A 23,108-nucleotide genomic window follows, 5' to 3' on the forward strand; every position below is an offset into this window, starting at 1 on the left:
TTTCCCACACTTGTCTCAGCCACACTATGTACACTACAGAGCTCCTAAGCACACGTCCTGCTACTTCAAGCACTGAAGTGAAAGTCAAACAAGGTTTACTGCAATTGCATCATTCACTCCCCAATGTTGCCAACCTGTGCATTATAAGAACATAAGAATTGCCGCTGCTGGGTCAGACCAGTAGTCCATCATGCCCAGCAGTCTGCTCATGTGGCAGCCCTTAGGTCAAAGACCTATTTGAGTCTAGCCTTTCCTGCGTACGCTCTGGTTCAGCAGGAACTTGTCTAACCTTGTCTTGAATCCCTGGAGGGTGCTTTTCCCTATAACAGCCTCTGGAAGAGTGTTCCAGATTTCTACCATTCTGGGTGAAGAAGAACTTCCCTATGTTTGTACGGAATCTATCCCCTTTTAACTTTAGTGAGTGCCCTCTCGTTCTCTCCATCTTGGAGAAGGTGAATAATCTCTCTTTCCCAGGTCCTCTATGCTTCTTATTCTTCCCTATTTGCCTTCTTACGCTTTGTCTGAAGGGGTTTCTCCTTGTATAGGAATCTATGTAGCATCCTTGGTGTCGTTACTGCGCCGCCCCTCTCCTGATTATATACCTGCTACCCCTGTTGCTTGGGTGTGTCCTCTGTGTCTGCTGTGTTCGCCCTCTGCGATTGCTGTGTTTGTTTATCTGCTGATTGTCTGTCCTGTTGTCCTTGTGGTACTTGCATGCATAGTGTTTCTTCTTTGCAGCGACTTGTCCCTTCATATGGCCCTTCGCAAAGGTGCTCTCGCTAAGGCGAGCACCTTTGATGCTTGCCTTCGATGCACACCAAATGGCTGAGCGCTGTTGGCCCCTCCCCTTTTAAGGGGGGAGCTCCGGATCTGTGCTTCGCTGACGGAGCTACCTCTCGCCGCTGCCCCTCACTCTCACCTGCCTTCTCTTGTTCTTTCCCCTCTTACTCTTCGCTCTCTCTTCTCCCGATTCTGCTCCTTCTCCTGCTCGTCTGCCTCCCTACTTTCTCCTGCCTGACCCTCGTAATATACTTTTTCAGAGGAGGGGAATAGCCAGAAAGTTAAATCCATCCTTTTAAGGATGATTGATACAGTTTACTCTTTCAATCTAAGTGACAAGGATGTTGATTGAAACTGAACATTTGAAAGCCTAAGGGGAACATTCAGATAGACTAAGGGGAGAGTGCTGTTTGCCATGGCTACCACACCATTTAACACCAATCACAGAGATGCAGCATTGAGTAGAGAGGAGTTTTGTGTTGGTGAGTCAGCTCAGTGCTTAAGCCTAATCTGCACCCATCCTCCCTGCCCTATCATCTTAGCACTGGCACAGCAGAATGATTCTTCCATGATTGCCTTGGGGAGCCCAAATTGTAGCTAGCAAGTATGAGACTGCCAGGGCTGCTGAGCTACATCTGCAGGAATAGCTCATGAGGCAAACTGTGAGTGAGTCAGTGCATGTGTGTGCCAGGGCCAGAGCTGAGAATTCTCTTCCCAAGCAGCCAGATTCCTCTGCTGCCCCAAGTGGTCATATAGGTGTATAGATAGGTCCTGCTGGTCTGTTTGAGTTGGTTTTTTTTAGAGCAGTGGGTTACTCAGTTGTTTAGGAAGGCTAAACTGGGACAGAAGTACTGTGGGTGAAATGGTGGGGCACGTTAAAATCCTTGGTAATGGGGGAGGAAGCACTGTCCCTATATCAGCAGTAAAGGGACAGTGGGAACACTTGGGAACACATCAGAGAAGGAGCTCTTTACTGTGTGACTGGTGCAGATACACCAGATTTTATGTCAGTAAAATCTGGACCACCCATCCCCGCCCCGTTGTGCTGCAGTTCGGTCTTTACTTAAGGGTCACAATTCTCATTCATTGGTCAAAAAACATAACATAACATAACATAAAACTCACTTATATACCAAAAATACTGCGAAGTTCTATGCGGTTCACATTATCAAACCTTTTCAATGAATATCCTTTTCCATCATTTAACTTATTTTACATAAATATGACAGCCAAAAATGCACTTATCTCGTTCATTCCCAATGGAGTTTTCATATTTAAAGTTCAAACAACAGAATGGTTGGAAAGACTAAGTTAGGGCTCTTCAGCTTGGAAAACAGATGGCTGAGGGGAGATATGATTGAAGTCTACAAAATCCTGAGAGGAGAAGAACGGGTACAAGTGGATCGATTTTTCACTCCGTCAAAAATTGCAAAGACTAGGGGACATTCGATGAAGTTACAGGGAAATACTTTTGAAACCAATAGGAGGAAATTTTTTTTCACACAGAGAATAGTTAAGGTCTGGAATGCATTGCCAGAGGTTGTGGTAAGAGCAGATAGCGTAGCTGGTTTTAAGAAAGGTTTGGACAACTTCCTGGAGGAAAAGTCCATAGTCTGTTATTGAGAAAGACACGGGGGAAGCCACTGCTTGTCGATCGGTAGGATGGAATATTGCTACTCCTTGGGTTTTGGCCAGGTACTAGTGACCTGGATTGGCCACCGTGAGAACAGGCTACTGGGCTTGATGGACCATTGGTTTGACCTAGTAAGGCTATTCTTATGCTCTTATGACCCCTTTATTTTGTGATGCAAATGCACGGATAGATTCCCTTTTATCTGAGCCTGCGGAAGTACCAAAGTTCCTAACCCTCCCCCCCCCAAAAAAAAAAAATTTTCAAATGATAAACACCTAGGATCAGAATCCCTAATTTTGAGAATGTAACTGAAGTTTCTGCTGTCCACGCATCCTGCTTCTTTGTACATATTTACTGTATAAGATACCTTAAAAAATAAGACCATTTTGTATGAGTTCTGCCTCTCAAATAATAAACACAAAGATAAATGCACGTGATACATTCTGTAGACTTTATTGAAGAACAACTCACACAATCTACAGTCACCCCAACCCTTCCCCAAAAATCTAAGTATTTATTTTCTATAGAGTTCTGCATTTGTTCCAGTTAAATTCCCTCCATGAAATGGGAGACAGACGGTTAAAATAAGAAAAAACTGGAGGAAGACGGAAAGTAGCCCCTTTCCTCTTTTCCTTTTGGAGTTTTGTTGCTATTTTTATTAAAACAGAGAAACAACACATCCCCTGGATCTCTTACTAAATCAATGGATACATCCCAGAGCTACTGAATAACACAGTTAGACCCGGCTTTTGATCCATCACAGCAGCAAATGGTGGAACCTGTAGCCCATTTCCGTCAATACAGATACCAAGATGCACTCAGAGGAGAAGATTGCAAAGCCAAGATTATTCTGAAGTCTCCCTCCAGTAACTGGGTCATTTGGCAGTACAATGGAAAATTAGGCACAGAGCAAAACCAACCTCTGGAAAGAAATATGTTTGGTCAGGCGCTAAAATTCACTGTATTAGTTGTTTGGCTTCCTCTTGATTACAATGCATTTGCAGCCCCATTTAGCAATGTTGGGGTTTCTTTAAGAATCACATTTCTGTGCCCGCACTGATCGTTTTAAGACCTACTTTGTAATAAGTAAAGTTGTGCTTCCCAAACAGGCCTTATTGACCCCATAGCCAGTAAGATTTTCATGTTACCCACAAAAACTATTCATGAGATAAATCTCCATATATTGGGGCTGAAGTGTGTGCAAATTATTGTCTTGCATAATTATTGTGGATATCCTGAAAATTCAACTGGCTGCAGGAGCCACCAGGTTTGGGATGCCCTGGATTAATGCTTCACTTCAATGATATGTGACTGATGTGCTCAGGGTGTCAAATCCTCTAAATATAGATCCTGCTTCTTGTGACCTCTTGTAAGTCACTTCACTCTCTATTGCTTCAGGAGAAAGAGAGATGTTGATATTTAAAACAATTCAAGTGGGCAAAGGAGGCTCTTACCTGTTTAAAGCGCACTGGCCAGCCGTATCCAGTAGCACTTAACAATTGATATCTGTATAGCATTATCTGATTAGAACTGTGCACCACCAATATTCGACGGCACTTTATGCCCTAGTTTAACCATTGAATATTGGTGGCATCTATGTAACTATCTGAGGAATATTCTCAAAACTCACCCGTAAAATCCGGCGAGTTGATGTAGTAGGAGTGTGTGGCGCAGGGGTTAGAGCTACAGCAAGTCACTTAATCCCCTCATTGCCCCAGGTACTCTAGATAGAGTTTGAGCCCATAGGGAAATATGATAAAGTAGCTGAATGTAAACCACTTAGGATTTAAGTGGTATATAAATTTTAAAAAAAAATGCCCGAAGTGGAAGCGACTTTTATTATATGGGCGATTCTCAGCATAATAGCATGCAAATTATAGATACGCTGTTTGTGTGGAAAATTGCCAGTAAAGAGTGGGAGGAACTATGCCTAAGAACAGCTTCTCCATCTTCTCAAAGCCCGGCTCAGCAGAAGGAAGAAACCCTCCCTTCATCTGCTGCTGCCGGACCCCCCTCCCCCCAACATAAGGCTGTGATGAAAAACCGCACAGCAGAGACCCAAACGCTAATACCCCTCAGGAATTAAATAAAAATCAAATGGAAATAGGGGTGAAGGTGAGTTTGAATAATTTTTACCCAGTGCCTCAAATCACATCAAATAGTTCTAACTTTCCCTGTAACGCTATCATTTTAAAACACCTCTCTCATTCAAGTCCGTTAATGCATCCTAGAAAATGGTGTTTTATTGAAAAGAAAATATATGAAACTTTTTGTCCCAAGATTGGCAGGAGGAATGCCCACTCCCTCCTGCCACTGCTGCCGCCACTGCCACTGGGCCTCGATGGCTCCTGACACTCAGCAGGAGGGATGCCCACTCCCTCCAGCCGGTAAAATTACTGGCCTGCTAAACCGGCTGGAAACAGTTTAGTGACCATGTTAAGGGCATGGCAACTTTTGAGAATCTCCCCTCAGTGGCCAGGGATAGGAAAATATTTATTGTATCTGAATATAATATTGCCCTGCCTACCACTGAAAAGGTGTGAGCAAAATCAAACACAGCCAGCTGTTTCTCCCCCAAATTTCAGTCAGTTTGAAGATGTTATATAAAATATCCTGGACAGCACTTTATGATAAATTACCTCTTAACACTGGCAAAGTTTTTGGTGCCGTATATTCCCGAAAATCTTCATGATTGGCTAAACAGGGAAAGATAGGTCTGCCTTTTGTGTACTGCACTGCCACATACCGTAATTGCCAGCTCCTCCACTATCTAAAGCTTAGAGGTCAATCATGAGACTGGATTCTTTTTAAATCTAGCAGTGACTTTTTGGAACTCACTTCATGTGAACTGAAAGATCTTATAAAAGGTTTGGTATGCCGTTGAAGGAGGCTTTCTTCACCTGCATTTCTTGGGGACTTAGAATATTTATTATTGTAAGTATGAATTCTGTTTGAGTGTGCTTTCTATCATGACTTTTTATTGATTTACATTGTAAACTCTGCTTTGTTCTTAACTGAGATTAATTGGAATATCAAGTCTAATAAAAAGTTTGAATGATATACAAATATGAAATTAAATCTGCAAAGAAATCCAGTAAACTTCAAACCACACTTCATATTTGGAAACCATTAGAAAGTTATCTCAAAAATATTACTTCAGGTTCTTACCTTATTATATGTTAGGTGTTACCCTAGACTCTACCCTCTGCCAATTGTTAAGGTCATCCAGGGAGGGAATGCGCAATTACATATTTGGCATGGGTTGAAACAATGTTCTCCCAATTTGATTTTCAGTCTGTGGTACAGGCGACTTGATTACTGTAATATGTTGTACCTTGGTTTGCCTAAGATGAAACTTAGGGCTCCTTTTACGAAGGTGCGCTAGCGTTTTTAGCACTCGCTACAATGCCGCTTGCGCTAACCCTGCGCTACATGGAAAATACTAATGCCAGCTCTATGGATGCGTTAGCGTCTAGCGCGCGGCATTGTAGCTGCTAAGTGCGCTAGCACATCTTCATAAAAGGAGCTCTTAGATTTCTGCAGCTGCTGATGATGTACTCTGCTTTCAGATTAATAACTGGTACACCAAAGAACATATTACTCCGGTTCTGAAAAAATTGCACTGGCTTCCAATCCCACAGCAAATATACCACAAGGTGCTTTCATACAGGGAAATACTTTTAAAAACAATAGGAGGCATTTTTTTTTCACTCAGAGAATAGTTAAGCTCTGGAACATGTTGCCAGAGGTTGTGGTAAGAGTGGATAGCATAGCTGGTATTAAGAAAGGTTTAGACAAGTTCCTGGAGGAAAAGTCCATAGTCTGTTATTGACAAAGACAGGGGGGGGAAGCCACTGTTTGCTCTGGATTGGTAGCATGGAATATTGCTACTCCTTGGGTTTTGGCCAGGTACTAGGGACCTGGATTGGCCACTGTGAGAACGGGCCACTAGCACCAGGTGGTATATTCTTCTGCTCCAGCATGTTTTCAAAACCTTTGGGAAGTCTACCAACCTAATCGTAGGTTATGATCAGAGGGTGGTATGAGACTGGTGTATAACAAAGAAACTAGAATTCAGTATAAGTAAATGAGGGATACCATGTTTTCAATAAAGGGTGTAATACTTTGGAATTCACTCCCTGGCATTATGAGACAACGTAAAGATCGTATGAATTTTAGGAAATGATTGAAAACCCAATTGTTTGTTGATTCCTTTATGTAATATGTATAAATGAAATTTTGATATTTTCTGGCTATTCACGGTCCTTAAGGAATCATGGTCCAGAAGAAGCAGATGAAGTAATAATAATAATAATAACTTTATTTATATCCCGTCATACCTGTAAATTATGAAATGTTAATGTAAACTTTTGGTTCATGTTATGGATCTTGGTGTGTTTCAATAATGTGTATGTGATTTGTACATCACTTTGATTATAAGCAGTTTATAAATATTTTTAATAAATATGTAATGGGTAACTATTCTACATAATATTTTTCTTATGTTTTATTGTTATCTATAATAGCACACTCAAACTGAATTGTAAAGCATTCTTCTCTCTTTTCCTTGTCAATTACATTTTATTCTTTAATGATTATTTTATTTATAAATGTTCAAAAATGTATGAACTAAAATATACATTTTTAAATATTATATTTTTTCTCTTCATTCTTTCTTCAGTTAATTTCATGGGAAAATTTCTTAACACTGGTGAAAAGCCATCAGATGCTGTGCCCTGTTACTGACTAACCCATTTCTGCATGGAAATGTGTGATGCTCACCTTGCAGATCATTTTGAACATACAATTGAAGTAGGCGTTAGTAGATTCCCATGCTATTCAGTCACATCAATCAATGACCAAAAACAAGTGTACCATGCACAATGACTACATCTTTTTTTTTCTAATAATTTATATTCCGTATTTCCTACAATTCTATGCGGATTACAAATTATTCAGGTACTCAAGCATTTTTCCCTAACTGCCCCGGTGGGTTCCTACTCTATCTAATGTACCTGGGGCAATGGGGATTAAGTGACTTGCCCAGTGTCACAAGGAGCAGTGCAGGGATCTTTCATATCTCTACAGTTAAAGCTTATGGGGCTCATTTTCAAAATAGACATCCAAAAGTCAGCATAAACCTGTGCATGGATGTCTTACTAGTCAAAATATCCAACTTTCTCGATGTCTTTCTGGTCTTTTTGTCTCCAGTGCATGTTAGAGGTGTGTTTCGGGATTAGGGTGGGCATTTTACAACAATAAAAACATTTTACAATATGTCCAGGGCTCAATTTGGATGTTTTGGGCTAGACCTGTTTTTAAAATGAATAAGAGCCTAAAAAGGCACCCAAACTGACCAGATGACCACTGGAGGGATGAAAATATGGCCCCCACACACTCTCCCAGTGGTCACTGATCCCTTCCTGTCCCCCAAATATCTGTATAAAACAGTACATATGTCTCTCATGACAACTGCTGTCCTGGTCAGTCCTAGTAGAGCTGCAAGCAGGTTTCAGGAATAGTCTGATGGTGCAGAAAAGGGAACCCAAGCCCCTATGCCACTCTTAACTAGTACACTTGTGGTGGAAAATTCATTGTAATGGGACACATGCAGGCATAAGTTCTATTGGGGTAGTAGACAGGTGAGTACAGTAGGTTCTGGGGGAGTTTTGGTGGGCCCACCAGATATGGTGAGATGCGTATCTAGCACCCTTAATGTGAAGTTTACAGGAGTGCCCCTAGAGTGCCTCACTGTTCTGCTGGCATGTCTGTGTGGCCAGTTCATTAGAAATGCTGACCCCCCCCCCTTCCTACATGCAAATGGATTGCTTTGCATGTTTTTAATTTAAACAAATTTTTTTTTTTTTTCAATAATGGCAAACAAAAAAAAATTAGACATGTAGCTGGACAAAACATTTAGCTGAGCCATTTTTAAAAAAATGTTAGATGTCTAGCTGGTAATCAGATAACAAAATTGAGTGTCAAAGCTTAATGTGAGGTGTTCCAGAACCAGCAACTTAACCAAATATTTACTAAATGGACCTGAAAATCCAAAGGATACAGCTCCCAGAAGTACCAAGACTTAAGAAATGGAGACTTAAGGACTATCACTGGTCTGCTCTGGACAGTCAGGGAGAAAACCCAAAAAGGGAAAACACTCCCAAGACTTCAAAAAAGCCGTGCAAAAACTTCAAGTATAAAAGGTTCAGGAAGCCTTGCCATTAAGGGAAGTAATCATCAGGAGGTACCGTATATACTCAAATATAAATGTGGATTTTTGGACCAAAAAATTGGCCCAAAAATGGGGGTCCCGGTTTATATTCGGGCAATCCCCCAGTGACCACCTGAAACCCTCCCGGACTTCCTGCAGGCCTGCCTTAGGCCGGGATAGGAGGGATCCCTCCCGTCTCCTTCCCCGTCCGACACTAACAATTACCACCCTCCCTCCTTCCCTCCCTTGCGTACCTGTTTGTTCCCTGGTGGTTCAGCATGTATCCCCCGCTGAAATCCTCCAGAAGATTGTTAATGTAATGTAATGTAATTTATTTCTTATACACCGCTAAACTCCGTTAGGATTCTAAGCGGTTTACAGAAAATAGACAATAGTGTGCATTAAAATTATAAGTAATATAGGTTTACAGAGAAATATACATTAAAGGATACAATAAAAATAAGATAAATAAATAAAGAATAGGTACTTAGGAATTCCCTTACTGTCCCGAAGGCTCACAAACTAACTGAAGTACCTGGAAAAATAACAATTAGTTGAGTAATAAAAGTAAGAAATAGAAATAGAAGAAAAAAATAAGAAAATAAACATTCTAACATGTCTACATTGATCTAAGGACTTAGAAAGGTAGAAAAGAAGAGAGATAGGAATAGCTGCAGAAAGGAAGAATCGTCGAGCAATAGAATTTTAAGGTAAGTAACAAGCGGCGCACCCTGGCCGGCACGCAGGAGCGAGCTTTTTGTGCTCCCGGCCAGCCCTGCACCGCTCCTTGATAGGCTGCCGCAAGTTCTCACGGGATTCGCGGTTCTCACGGCAGCCTATCAAGGAGTGGTGCAGGGCCAGCTGGCAGCACGAAAAGCTTGCTGCTGCGTGCCGGCCTGGGTGCGCCGCTGGCTACTTACCTTTACAATCTTCTGGAGGATTTCAGCATGAGATACACACTGGTCCACCAGGGAACAAACAGGTACGCGAGGGAGGAAGGAGGGAGGGTGGTAATTGTTAGTGTCGGCCGGGGCAGGAGACGGGAGGGATCTCTCCTGTCCCGGCCTACCACTAGGTGGTTTAAGTTAAGGTGAATGGTTACCGGTAATCTGCTGGCTGGGTTAGAGGGTAGAGGAGAGTACGGGACAATCAAGCCATTGTGACATCACTGATGAGGTTGGCTCTTTTTAGGAGGAAGAGGGTACAGGGAAGGAAAGTGGGATAGTGTTCAGAGCCTGGCAGGGAAGGGGGACAGTGTTCAGAGCCTGGTAGGGAAGGGGGCTTGGTTCACAGCCTGGTAGGGAATGGGACTGAGTGCAGAGCAGGGAGGAAAGGGGGTTGGGTGCAGAATTTGGCAGGGAGGGGGACTGAGTCAGAACCTTGCAAGGCAGGGCGTGACGGAGGGGAAATTGGGTGCAGATCTTGGCAGGGCATGGCACTTGAATATTAAGCCCACAACTTATATTTGAGTCGATCATTTTTCCTCCTTTTTAGGGGTAAAAATTGGGTCTCCACTTATATTCGGATCGACTTATATTTGAGTATATACGGTAAGTTGAAAAACCCAGGGAGGCAGCTTTTAGATAGTGTTCTACCAGTTCAAAACAGCCAGTCAACGTAAAAATTGTTCAGTTAGCTTTACTGCTGCAGGGAAACCAAAGAACACCGTCGGCTTCTAAGCACAGTCCAGGCAGGAAGTTCAAAGAATGCTGTCAGTGGTTTACAACTCGGGGCTGCTTAACTAATTCAACAAGAGAATCTTTGTTTTCGCCATGTCTTTGCTGAGTCAGGAAAAAATTGACCTCTCTGCTGGACAATTTTTGACATTTTCTCCACCCAAAGTCGAACTTAGATGTCCTTTCAAAAATGCCCCTCCATGGGTCCAAAAATGTTAATTAGAAAAACTCTATAAAGCTGCACTGCTTTTACATTCCCACTGAATTTTACAGATGCCTCAATTTTATGGTTCCTAGTCAGTATAAAAAAATAGGTGTGCACTTAGAAGACCCACAGTTCTGGGTGCCTGAATTATGCGTTGTCTTTGCATTTGGTACTTTATATACATGCTGTCTCGTGTGATTTAGTCCCCTACACCAGAGGTAGGGAACTCCGGTCCTCGAGAGCCATATTCCAGTCGGGTTTTCAGGATTTCCCCAATGAATATGCATGAGATCTATTTGCATGCACAGCTTTCAGTGCATGTTCATTGGGGAAATCCTGAAAACCCAACTGGAATACGGCTCTCGAGGACCGGAGTTCCCTACCCCTATCCTTCACTTTCTGTGAAGGTTTACTCATGTTCATCAAGGAGAACAACAAACATTTTCCATAAAGCCTAGGAGAATGCAATACTATATATATTTTCTGAAGCCATCACTTTATCCTGTATATTCCTTCCTTACATCTTCACAAACTTCCAGTAGCATGTCTGACTTTATACCAAGTCAATCAGCATTTGCCTTCTTGTGACTTTCTTTATGAAACTCCCGCCCTTTACAAATATTCTTTTTGTAATTTGAGAAAGGTCTAAAAAGTAGGTTTTTGTTTATGCTTTCCAAATACTACTTGGAAGCTGCTTACAAAGCATTGAGAGCTCCTTTTACAATGCCACCGTAGCTTAGAGGTTTCTACCGTGGACCAGCGAGGTAAAGGCTACGATGCAATTCTCTGAGGGTCAGAGCATTTACCTAGCTTGCCCGCAGTAGAAACCTCAACCACAGCTTTGTAAATTAGGTTTTGCATTCCTCTAGAATCAATATGTGTTCCTTATTAGTCATCAAGTCATCCCAAAAAGGATGATCTAGTCCTGGGTTTGTCTCTGGCATGCTGAACGTCTGCCTTCTCTGGGTTGACTCTTAGCCTGTTTCTAAGAAACTGAATGCAGGGAAAACGCTTCATTTATGCTGGAAGTTGAATTTAAGCAATGGAGAAGATAGTCCAGACACAAAGAAATTGATTGGTTGTAAAAACATTAGAGGTAATACAAGGAAAGGCATCGACCTGCTCAGTGCTGCATCACAACAAGAATCAGCCTTCTCACTGGCACAAAAAGGATATTATTTAGTGCAGATACTAAAATGGCAACTGGAATATTGTCTGTTTACATCCTTTGTCTCCCATAGCTCGGTATCTTGGAGAAGTCAGCCTTCTGTAGAGCTGATACAGGCACAGGGACAGAGCTCAATGAAATCAATCCATAGGCAGGGAGAGCCAGCTATGCTAGCAAATATATCACTAAGGACTTGCTATATTTAAACATTGGGTGAGCAGGAAAGAATCTCTGCCTAATCTCTGCGGTGGGTTTTGTAAGAGAGTTTGCTTTACGTGCCTGGCTTCCCACAATGCAAAAGAAGGTGCAAATGAATTATCCTCAGTGTCATTAGAACATGTATGCAGGACTTGCCTACAACCAGCATGTTCTTACTGAGGGTTTCCTTTCTGAGGCTAATCGAGCATGAGTTGGTAGTGCCTCTTACTGACACAGCTTGCACTTGCACTATACTAGTTCTAGGGGTGAGAAGACTAAGCTGCAAGGTGGAAATAGTCTGGGATAGGTGTTTGAGTCTTTCTCCTGTTACTTATTCACTTTAAGACCCAGGGGTAATAATCACATTATTACTCAAATCCACCCCCCTCCCCCCCCCCAACACAAGTTATTCCAGGACAAGCAGGCAGGTATTCTCACATATGGGTGACGTCATCGACGGAGCCCAGTTGCGGACGCCTCACAAGCAGACTTGTTTGAAAAAATTTGAAGTTTCGAGTCGCCCGCACCGCGCATGCGCGAGTGCCTTCCCGCCCAGCACAGGGCGCGTCTCCTCAGTTCTCGGTTTACTGCGGAGCCGAAAAGTCCATCTTTGACTCTCTGTGTTTAACTTTGTTCACTTTGCGCCTTCTCTCAACCGCAGTTTGGGGTTTTTTTTTCTTCACGAATCGCTGTTTTATTTTATCCTTCCAATCCATCCCAGACTGCCCTTCTTCAGGAAGCTCAAGCTCTGCTTTGTCTCCATGCCATCGAACCAATTCCCTTGGAACAGCAGAACAGGGGGTTTTACTCCCATTACTTCCTTGTACCAAAGAAGATGGGCGATCTCCGACCCATTTTGGATCTCAGGGCTCTCAACAAATTCCTAGTCAAAGAAAAGTTTCAAATGTTGTCCCTGGCATCCCTTTATCCCCTTCTCGAGCAGAACGACTGGTTATGCTCTCTGGATTTCAAGAAGACCTACACTCATATACCCATTCATCCGGCCTCCCATCAATACCTCAGATTTTGGGTGGGGAATCTGCACTATCAATACAGAGTACTACCCTTCGGCCTGGCCTCGTCTCTCAGAGTGTTCACCAAGTGCCGGGTAGTGGTAGCAGCAGCTGTAAGGAATCATGGTCTTCAGGTATTTCCCTACCTTGACGACTGGCTCATCAAAGATTCCACATCTCAAGGGGTTATTGTAGCGACCCAATAGACTACCTGGTTCCTACAAAGTTTGGGATTCGAAATCAACTTTCCCAAATCTCAACTTCAGCCCTCTCAGAATCTACAATTCATTGGAGCTGTTCTGGACAATGTCCAATTCAGAGCATTCCTTCCACAACAATGACTGGAAGCTCTTCTTAAACTCTGTCACACAGTGTCTTCCCACTCTTCCATCTCAGCGAGACACATGTTGGTACTTCTGGGTCACATGGCCTCCACAGAACATGTGACTCTTTTTGCCAGACTTCACCTCAGAATTCCTCAGTGGACCCTGGCATCTCAATGGACACAAGTTTGCGACCCTCCTTCTCGACACATTTCAGTCACTCCTTCCTTGAAGAAGTCTCTCCATTGGTGGATGCTCTCTTCCAATCTTTCCAGAGGCTTACTTTTTCAAACGCCCCCTCATCAGAAGGTCTTCACGACAGACTCTTCGACCTACGCTTGGGGCGCTCATCTCAATGGTCTCCGTACTCAAGGCCTCTGGATCAGTACGGATCGTCAGTGTCATATCAATCAGTTGGAACTCAGAGCGATCCTCAAAGCTCTCCATGCTTTTCAACATCTGCTTCACGACACAGTAGTCCTTGTTCGGACGGACAACCAAGTCGCCAGGTATTATGTCAACAAACAAGGAGGGACAGGGTCTGGCTCCCTTTGTCAAGAAGCTCTGGAAGTTTGGGACTGGGAAATCCGCCACAACACCTTCCTCAATGCTGTCTACATTCAAGGGGCAAAGAATTGCTTGGCGGACAACTTGAGTCGTCTACTGCAACCTCACGAATGGAATCTCCATTCCTCGCCTCTTCGCCACATTTTTTCACAGTGGGGAACACCACAGATAGACCTCTTTGCAGCTCCCCACAACTTCAAACTGCCTCAGTTCTGCTCCAGGATATACTCTCCTCACCGCCTTGAGGCAGATGCTTTTCTTCTGGAATGGACAAATCTTTTCCTCTACACATTTCCTCCATTCCCTCTCATTCTCAAGACTCTGGTCAAATTGAAGAACGATCATGCCACCATGGTTCTAATCGCTCTTCGGTGGCCAAGACAATCCTGGTACTCCCTTCTACTTCAACTCAGCAGCAGGGAGCCATACATTCTACCAGTTTTTCCTGACAGCCTGGTACCTCTCAACATAACCCCTCTTCAGTTTTTTGAATCTGTAAGAGACATTTTAGAAGCTTCTAGAAAGCTTACAACTAGACAATGCTATCACCAAAAATGGACTAGATTTTCTACATGGTGTTTCTCTCATCATAAGGAGCCTCAGCATTCCTCCTTATCTTCTGTTTTGGACTATCTTTTGCACTTATCTAATTCTGGCCTCAAGTCTATATCTATACAAGTACATCTCAGTGCAATTGCCTATTGAAGGGAAACCCCTCTCTGCTCATCCAGTGGTTTCCAGATTCATGAAAGGACTTTTCAATGTCAAACCTCCTCTCAAACCGCCTCCTGTGGTTTGGGACCTCAATGTTGTCCTTACTCAGCTCATGAAGCCTCCATTTGAACCAACTGATAAGGCTCATCTAAAGTATCTCACTTGGAAAGTGGTGTTTCTCATTGCCCTCACTTCTGCTCGACGAGTTAGTGAGCTGCAAGCTTTAGTTACTGACCCACCATTCACGGTGTTCCATCATGACAAAGTGGTTTTTCGTACACATCCGAAATTCCTACCTAAAGTGGTCTCAGAATTTCATCTCAACCAATCCATCGCACTTCCAGTGTTTTTTCCAAAGCCTCATTCTCACCCTGGAGAATCAGCTCTTCATACTCTGGACTGTAAACGTGCTTTGGCCTTCTACTTGGAACGCACCAAACCACACAGAACTGCTCCTCAACTTTTTGTTTCCTTCGATCCAAATAAGTTGGACCATCCTATTTCTAAGCGTACCATCTCCAACCGGATGGCTGCTTGTATCTCTTTCTGCTATGCCCAGGCTGGATTACCCCTTCACAGTAAAGTCACAGCCCATAAAGTCAGAGCAATGGCAGCTTCAGTAGATTTCCTCAGATCTACACCTATTGAGGAAATTTGTAGAGCTAATACTTGGTCCTCGGTTAATACCTTCACTTCTCACTATTGTCTGGATACTTTCTCCAGATGGGATGGACAGTTTGGCCAAATAGTATTACAAAATTTATTCTCCTAACTTGCCAACACTCCCACCATCCCATTCTAGTTAGCTTGGAGGTCACCCATATGTGAGAATACCTGCCTGCTTGTCCTGGGATAAAGTACAGTTACTTACTATAACAGGTGTTATCCAGGGACAGCAGGCAGCTATTCTCACAACCCACCCACCTCCCCTGGTTGGCTTCTCTGCTAGCTAAGGAACTCGCGCATGTGCGGTGCGGGCGACTTGAAACTTCAAGTTTCTTCAAGCAAGTCTGCTTGTGAGGCGTCCGTATCCGGGCTCTGTCGATGACATCACCCATATGTGAGAATAGCTGCCTGTGTCCCTGGATAACACCTGTTACGGTAAGTAACTGTGCTATTTGTGCCCTGGCTCAGAATTACTACAATAAAACTGAATCGTGTTGTAAACCTATTTGGATGAAACCTGCATTATATATTTGAATTATCAGTTTTATATCCCAGTGGATGTTTTCTATGAAACTTTTACATAACACTAGCATCTTGTTCAATTGATGATTCACATCTTGATAAATCAGCCATTAAATTGCTTTACCATAGGAAAACAAGTTCTTCTCTCCTTTTCCATCATTTTGGCCACTTCTTCCCCCAACTCTGGAACCAACTCCCCCCTCAACTCAGATCACGGAACTCATTGATGACCTTCCGGAAAGCGGTAAAGACCCTCCTCTTCAACTAAAACAACAACTGCAATCTACCCTCAAACTCCCCCTTCTTTCTCCCCTCCTCCCCCCTTCCTGAACCCTTACTTAAACTGCTGTATAGTCCATTCTTAACCTGTACTTAATTTGCTGTATAATCTCTGTACTTGAACTACTGTATAATCTTTGTAGTGTCCAAATATACTCCACTGTGAATGTTTGCTTGTAGGCCGTTCAGAGCTACTGGGAGAACGGGATAAAAATCAAAATAAATAAATACAGTATATATCGCCTACAAAAAATTAGCACCTACTGGTGTGGCACTAAATGTCATTCCATAAAGTTAGGCGCAAATTATAGAATCACACACACGTGATTAAGCAGCATAAAGCATTCTAACAGCGGCAACCTGTCTATGCCAGAGCCTAATGCCTGCGCCTAAAGTTAAGCATCCAATGGCTTCTAACTCAACAACAGGCACGTAACTCAAAAAAACACGCCTATGACCCAAATCCCTAACCATAGCCACTAGGTGCCTAACTTTCACTTATGTTCTTATATAAAACAGCAAAATGCAATGCTACCAAAGGGTTCCACAACATAAATGAAGCAGAAAAACTACCAAAATTGGGGAGCAGGAGAACCAGGATATACCAGTTTGTAGTTTAATACGCATCTAAATAACATATAAGCAATCCACAAAGGATGCTAATGGGTCCTTGGCTGACTTATGTATAAAAAAAACAATATAACATAAGAACAGCCTTACTGGGTCAAACCAATGGTCCATCAAGCCCAGTAGCCTGTTCTCATGGTGGCCAATCAAGGTCACCAGTACCTGGCCAAAACCCAAGGAGTAGCAACATTTCATGCTACCGATCCAGGGCAAGGTACAGGGTGAAGTGTAACAAACAAAATGGAAACCGATCCAGGGCAAGCAGACTATGGGCTTTTTCTCCAGAAACTTGTCCAAACCTTTCTTAAAACCAGGTTCACTATCCGCTTTTACCAGAATTTCTGGCAAATGCATTCCAGACCTTAACTATTCTCCGAGTGAAAAAAACATTTCCTCCTATTGGTTTTAAAAGTATTTCCCTGTAACTTTAACGAGTGTCCCCTAATCTTTGTAATTTTGGACGGAGTGAAAGATCGATCCACTTGTACCCGTTCTACTCCACTCAGGATTTTGTAGACTTCAATCGTATCTCCCCTCAGCCGTTTCTTTTCTAAGCTGAAGAGCCCTAACTGTTTGTCTTTCCTCATATGAGGAGTTCCATCCTCTTTACCATCTTGGTTGCTCTTCTTTGAACCTTTACTGGCGCCACTATATCTTTCTTGAGATAAGGAGACCAGAACTGAATGCAATACTTCATGTGAGGTCGCACCATGGAGCGATACAGGGGCATTATAGCATTCTTAGTCTTGTTAACCATCCCTTTTAAAATAATTCCTAGCATCCTGTTTACTTTTTTAGCCGCCGCTGCCACACATTGGGCGGAAGGTTTCATCGTATTTTCTATGATGATACCCAGATCCTGCAATGTTGACTAGTGAATGTTAACACTGGAAGTTTATGTGCCTTTGCAGCTTCTTAACTGGATTTTTGTGCCTTTTATTATATATATATTTATATATATAAGACAGCCAAGGACTCATTAGACCCCTGAGGAGGGTATTTTTAGTTTGCCAAAAACACAGCCCAATTTGACTTATTTTTTCTTCTGGTGGGTCACTTGTGACTGTATATATTCTTTGTGGATTGCTTTTATTTTATTTGGACGCTTATTCAACTACAAACTGGTACATCCTGTTCCACAACTTTTATTGTTTTTCTCCATCATTTTGAAGATAATATTGGTGAAAGAGGAAGCATTAATGTTTTTAGGCTTGACCAGTTCAAAATAAAGGACATTGAAATCTCTACACACTTGATTAGATCATTTTCATCCTAAAAATAACCAGGGCAACTGGATTTAATTCCTATTGCAGGTCATTGCCCCTCTAGGCAAGTCACTTAATCCTCCATTGCCACCGAATACAAAATAAGTGCCTGCATATAATATGTAAACTGTTTTGATTGTAACCGTAGAAAAGCGATATATCAAATCCCATTCCATCTCTGAGCTGTTAAATAGGAAGGAACTTGCATTTATGTACTGCAATAGGAACCCCCAGATTGAAGCCTGGCTCAGGAAGGCGCTACCGTGTTTGTAAAGGCGAGAAACCTTTTTTCTGCTGTGATCCCTGTTAAAAACTATAACGCAGCCTCATTAACCAGGATAAGCCATAATGTATTAAAGACAGAAGCGAGGAAGAGGGAATCTGCAAGATATCTGGAGTTGAAGCTTTTCTAGAACAGTACTGTTTTCTCAAGCGAATTATACAGAGATTTTGAGGATGACAAATAAACGTGAACCTGTCCCATTGATTCCTTATTTCATGCTTTCCGTGACCAAGGTGGAGCAATAGCTGAATGAACGAGTCTCAGCATCGACATTCCTCAAATGCCAGTTTTACCAACCGGGTTGCAGGACTCATCTGACAGAATGGAAAGTCTTGCAATCATCTTTTCTTAGGATGATTGAGATTAACACAGCCTCTATTATCACAACCATTTGACAAGAAGGGCAGAGAACACTGTACATGCGTCTCTTATAGGCAGAACTTATTATGATAAGCTTTCTTCAGTAGATGATTGTTTATGTTCATGTCTATTATAATTTTATATGTTACCCTATCTGTACAGGCAGGACAGGTCAGGAGCCCCATTCAAATTGTTATAAATACTTAGGGGTTGATATTGAAAGTGTTTAAACCAGACAGGAGAGGTTTTTGCTGAATATCCCCTCTTACCGCCAAAGCACAAAATGGATAGATTAGAGGGGATCTGTTGTGGAATGAGGGCAGAGCCAGCATTTAGCCAGTAAGTGGCAATATTCAGTCCGATCCAGTTACGTGAGTGGATAAAGTTAGGACAGCTGAAAGGCTATTCTAACTTTATCCACTGAAGATCAACTGGTATGTGGTTAGCATTCAGGTCAGACATGCCCTGTATTTTAATTTCTCAGGTTAACTCAGTCCATCATCATGCACTTATCACTGTGGGCTGATATTAATCCCTTGAAATCCACTTTATCTCCTATTGGATCATTTTTTGCTTACAGATCCAAATCATGCAGTGATTGGCTATTTACAACAAAATTAGATGGGAAGAGGAGACATTATGAAGTGACTGTATGGTGCCTTGCAGAAATCAGTGATTGGTTCAAAAAGTGGCCACAAATGTAAACCGCTTGGACCATTGAAATGAATGAGCGGTATAACAAGATTAATAAACCATAAGCAAGAGGTTCTATGTACAAATCTAAATTGGACCTTATATTCCATCTGTGTATACCAAGATAGGAGTCATCTACGAGATGGTGCAACAATACCATGTCCCCAAATCTGTAACTATGGGGGATAATAGTACTGGAGTTGAAGGGCCAAGCTGCCCCGCTCCAATCATGCATTTCTGACAATCCTCTACAGATTCTCTAGGGGATGTGAAGCACTGATTTCAATGGCTAGAATTAAGGACTACAAATACCAAACTGGCCCAAAAGTGTTTTTCTTGGAACTGAGTAACTTGGCAGCTCCGCTTGCCTCAATTTTAATTAATAGGGGCAATGCAATTCCTGCAGACTCTGGACAATATGTTTGCAATATATTGCAAGACAACAGAACCCAAGCTGGTGTGTACATGTGAATACTATCACTTTTTTTCCTCAGTGGGTGGACCTTCAGCATTTTGGCTGAGTATCTCAGGGTTTTCAAACCTCTAAACAGCAGAAGAACAACACCTGGAATAAGTTTCTGGTTTTCTCCATGTTGGATGCGGAGCATAGTGCATCTTCGGAGGTCTTTTGTTCACTGGAGGCTCATAGGCTGAAGGTTTTCTAGAAATAGCCCACACGGCAGAGTGGAAGAGAAAGGAAGAAGTGCTGCTATGTTGGCTTATGTTTTGACCTAAGGTTAATGGAACCTTGGAATTGCACACAGGTCAACCTAGTCCCTATCTGATTTTAGTTTTCATCTGTTCTATAAGTAAAATAACAGAATACTTTCTGGTGCAACCATAATTATCTAGTTCCTTTCTACTACATCTAACCTTGTCTTGCAAACCAAAAATATACGAATAAATAAATAATTAAACAGATGCCTAATGCAAAACCAAATACCTCAAGTTAAAGGTTATAGTGCAAGACCAGCTCTCTTCAGGATTTCAGATGACAATAATTACTTTCTCATAATTAATGATCACCTAAAAAATCCCTTTGTACTTCTTAAGGGGCTTGTTAGTGATTTTCCAAACAGTTCTAAGCTTCCTGTGCAGGCATACAAGCCCTTGCTGCATGGATCTGGCTATGCCAAGAAGTGGGAAGGAAGCAATGTACAAAGTCACACATTATTTAGAAGAGACGTGATGGCTGCAGCCCTCACATGCTCCCACTGAAATTTCCATTTAGCAATTGGTTACACTTTTATCAAGGTGGCTTGATCCTGTCCTGGTTTTATCCCTGTTACATGTATGACTTTCTTAACCTTTTCCTATCGTGTGTCCCGGATGACGGGACATTCCAAAAATGACAGACAGTGAATAAACAGTCTGTATGGACTAATGAAGAGCCAGGAACACAAAATATTTGAATTTACAGACTTATGACTTATTTATATTATGTTTACAATAGCCGTAAATGATAACGGTGAATAATACAAAACTTTGCTAAAATAATTACGATTGGAACCAGCGTAATGTAAAATTTATTCCGATAGGAAAAGGTTAAGGAATCAATGCCTATAAGTCCAAGTAAGCATTAAAGTAAACCAGAACTGGATCACCCTGCCCTAAAAATAAAAATGGACCATCCTTCTGGATATATCAAATACTCAATTTGTCTTCAAAGGTAGGCAGCCACGGCCTGAGGAAAAATAGATGTAATGGTGTAGCATGACTCTGGTGCACCGAAACCACAAAAACTTGCCTCTGCCATTGCATTTCTTGTGGACTGAATCTGAATCCTATGAAGAGTGCCCACTGTCAGCCTTTGACCTAATGGTTTGGCTTCAGCATCCTCAATCAATAAATAAAACTCCAGGAATACATCTTGAACTAATTAAATAAATAAAATATATGCCACTTCCTTGGCTCTGTCTAGCCTGTGGGTTTTGTCCTTGTCACATGTCCTTGCTCCTTGCCTTTAACCTTTCATATTTGTTCATAGACTTAAGAAGACCAGAATGATTCATTTATGTTCTTTTCATTTTGGAACCTCCAGCTGTTGAAGGAACTCACTGTTTTTAGAATGCACCCCTTAGAAGGTGGTCAGTTGGGCTCTCAGAATAAATTAAAATCCCAGATTGAGAAAGGGTTTGACATGGTGAAGTATCTGTTTCTCTCATGCTGATGAATTGGAAAATCCCTTTCAAAGAAAACCAGCCTTCTTCAGGTATTGCTAGAGTCTGGGTTTTGTGTTTTTTTTCATAAAGGCTCAATTTGTGACCCTTTCTTTTTCCACAAAAAAATTCCTTCCTCATATCACCGCTTAGTGAGGATGCGAAGAGGTTCCCAGACCTAGGATTATGACTTGAGCTCCCTACACCTCCCAACCCAACCCAACCCATTCCTGCCACATATACAAACCTACTCTTACATGGTAGGAGGGACTGGAGGGAAGAGAGCACAAGAGCTGCACCATATGCAGGAGTAGAGGTGAGGAGGGCCATGAGTTCTCTGCTTATTGTGGTCCTGTGTAGGCTCAGAATCCGGCACTTTCTGAGCTGCTGCGGCTGTTGTAGCTGGGACTGTGGCTTGGGCTACGGGTTCGGCTCCGACTGTAGCTGCTGTAGCTGTCATAACTGCGGCTGCGGCTGCGGCTGTAGGAGCAGCTGCTCATGGAACTAGAAGAGGAAGGGCTGGGTCTGTAGTAAGGAATTGGGCGCTTGCGAGCACTGGAAAGAGAAAGGAAAGTAGTCAGTACAAGATGATGCAATAATAATCAACCCCCTTCCTCCAAATAACTGTAATTATCTTTTAGGCTTGAGTACTCTCAGAAATGTCTATGGAACAGCTCTGATAAAGTACAGTAAAATATAGAGGAAACAACTGATCAATCAGCTATGAGCTCCTTTATACTCCAATAATGCTCTGATTTCTGCAATAGTGCTGGCCTCCAAAATTCATCTAACAGATCAGAAGCAAATTTCTGGTGCTACAGCATCTCTACCAAGGAATTTATCACCATGTTCTAATACCAGTTATGTACATGCACTATGAAAGCAATTTTAAAAAGGGTGCTAAATGTTGGGCACCGAAAATCCAGGCAAACCTGTGCACCTAATGCATTAAGGCAGGGCTGCCCACACTTTCTTGGTATGTGAGCTACTTTTAAAATGACCAAGTCAAAATGATCTACCAAAAATAAAGTTTTAAAAAACACAAAGCACATTGTACACAGAGAAAATGTTAATTATCATTTATATTCGGGTTTTTTTCAAAGAGGTCAAGGCAGATGACTTTAAAATATGCAATATCGACTTCCGGCGGAAACATGGAGCTGTAGACAGCGTGCTGCCACAGCTCCGCTTCACCTGACCACGGCGCGGCTATTAACCTGCACTTTTCCCTCTGGTTCGGGTTGTCTGCGGCACTGGGGAGGTTGCTGGAACAGCGGAGCAACCGAGAAGAAATTTCCTCCGCGGCTCTGCCTCACTCGTTCGGGACGGCCGGCGGCCACGTGGCGCCGCGGGTAGCGTGCGGCCGTGAGTCTGCTCTGCTGGGACGCGGCGCGGCTCTCCCCCTGCAGGTCTGCCTTCGGTGCGGTCATCTTCCCGTGCTGGGGAGTTTACTGGGGACGCGGCACGACTCTGCAGCCGTCCTGCTGGCAGCCCTGCAGCTCCGATCTCAGGTCTCCCGGGGGCCACGTGGTGCAGCAGAAGGCAGCTGGCTGGGACTCTGACCCCGGGGCGCGGTGTGACTCTCCTCCTGTGGACCGGATTCCAGGATCGGTCTTCTCCCTGTGCTGGGGAGCTTCCTGGTGGCACGGTAAGAGCGGGGAGCCTAGAGTGGGATCGCCATGGCAACTAAGGCGGTCCGGAAGGATCGGGAGCGGAGTAAGTTGCCAGACGCCAAGTTGGCGGATCCCGTGGCACCCCCGTTGCCG

The 23,108-nt window shown here is 42.9% G+C and overlaps 1 protein-coding gene across 1 annotated transcript in view; it reads right to left on the reverse strand.

The window, feature by feature from the left end:
* Positions 1–21,704: 21,704 nt before the first annotated feature.
* SRRM3 (serine/arginine repetitive matrix 3) overlaps positions 21,705–23,108 on the reverse strand; it is a 123,326-nt gene continuing 121,922 nt past the window's right edge. Inside the window, exon 13 of the mRNA XM_033922491.1 lies at positions 21,705–21,897. Within this exon, the coding sequence (XP_033778382.1) occupies positions 21,705–21,897 (193 nt within the window). The remainder of the gene's footprint in view (positions 21,898–23,108) is intronic.

Source organism: Geotrypetes seraphini, chromosome 15 (assembly GCF_902459505.1).
Source record: "Geotrypetes seraphini chromosome 15, aGeoSer1.1, whole genome shotgun sequence".
NCBI lineage: Eukaryota > Metazoa > Chordata > Amphibia > Gymnophiona > Dermophiidae > Geotrypetes > Geotrypetes seraphini.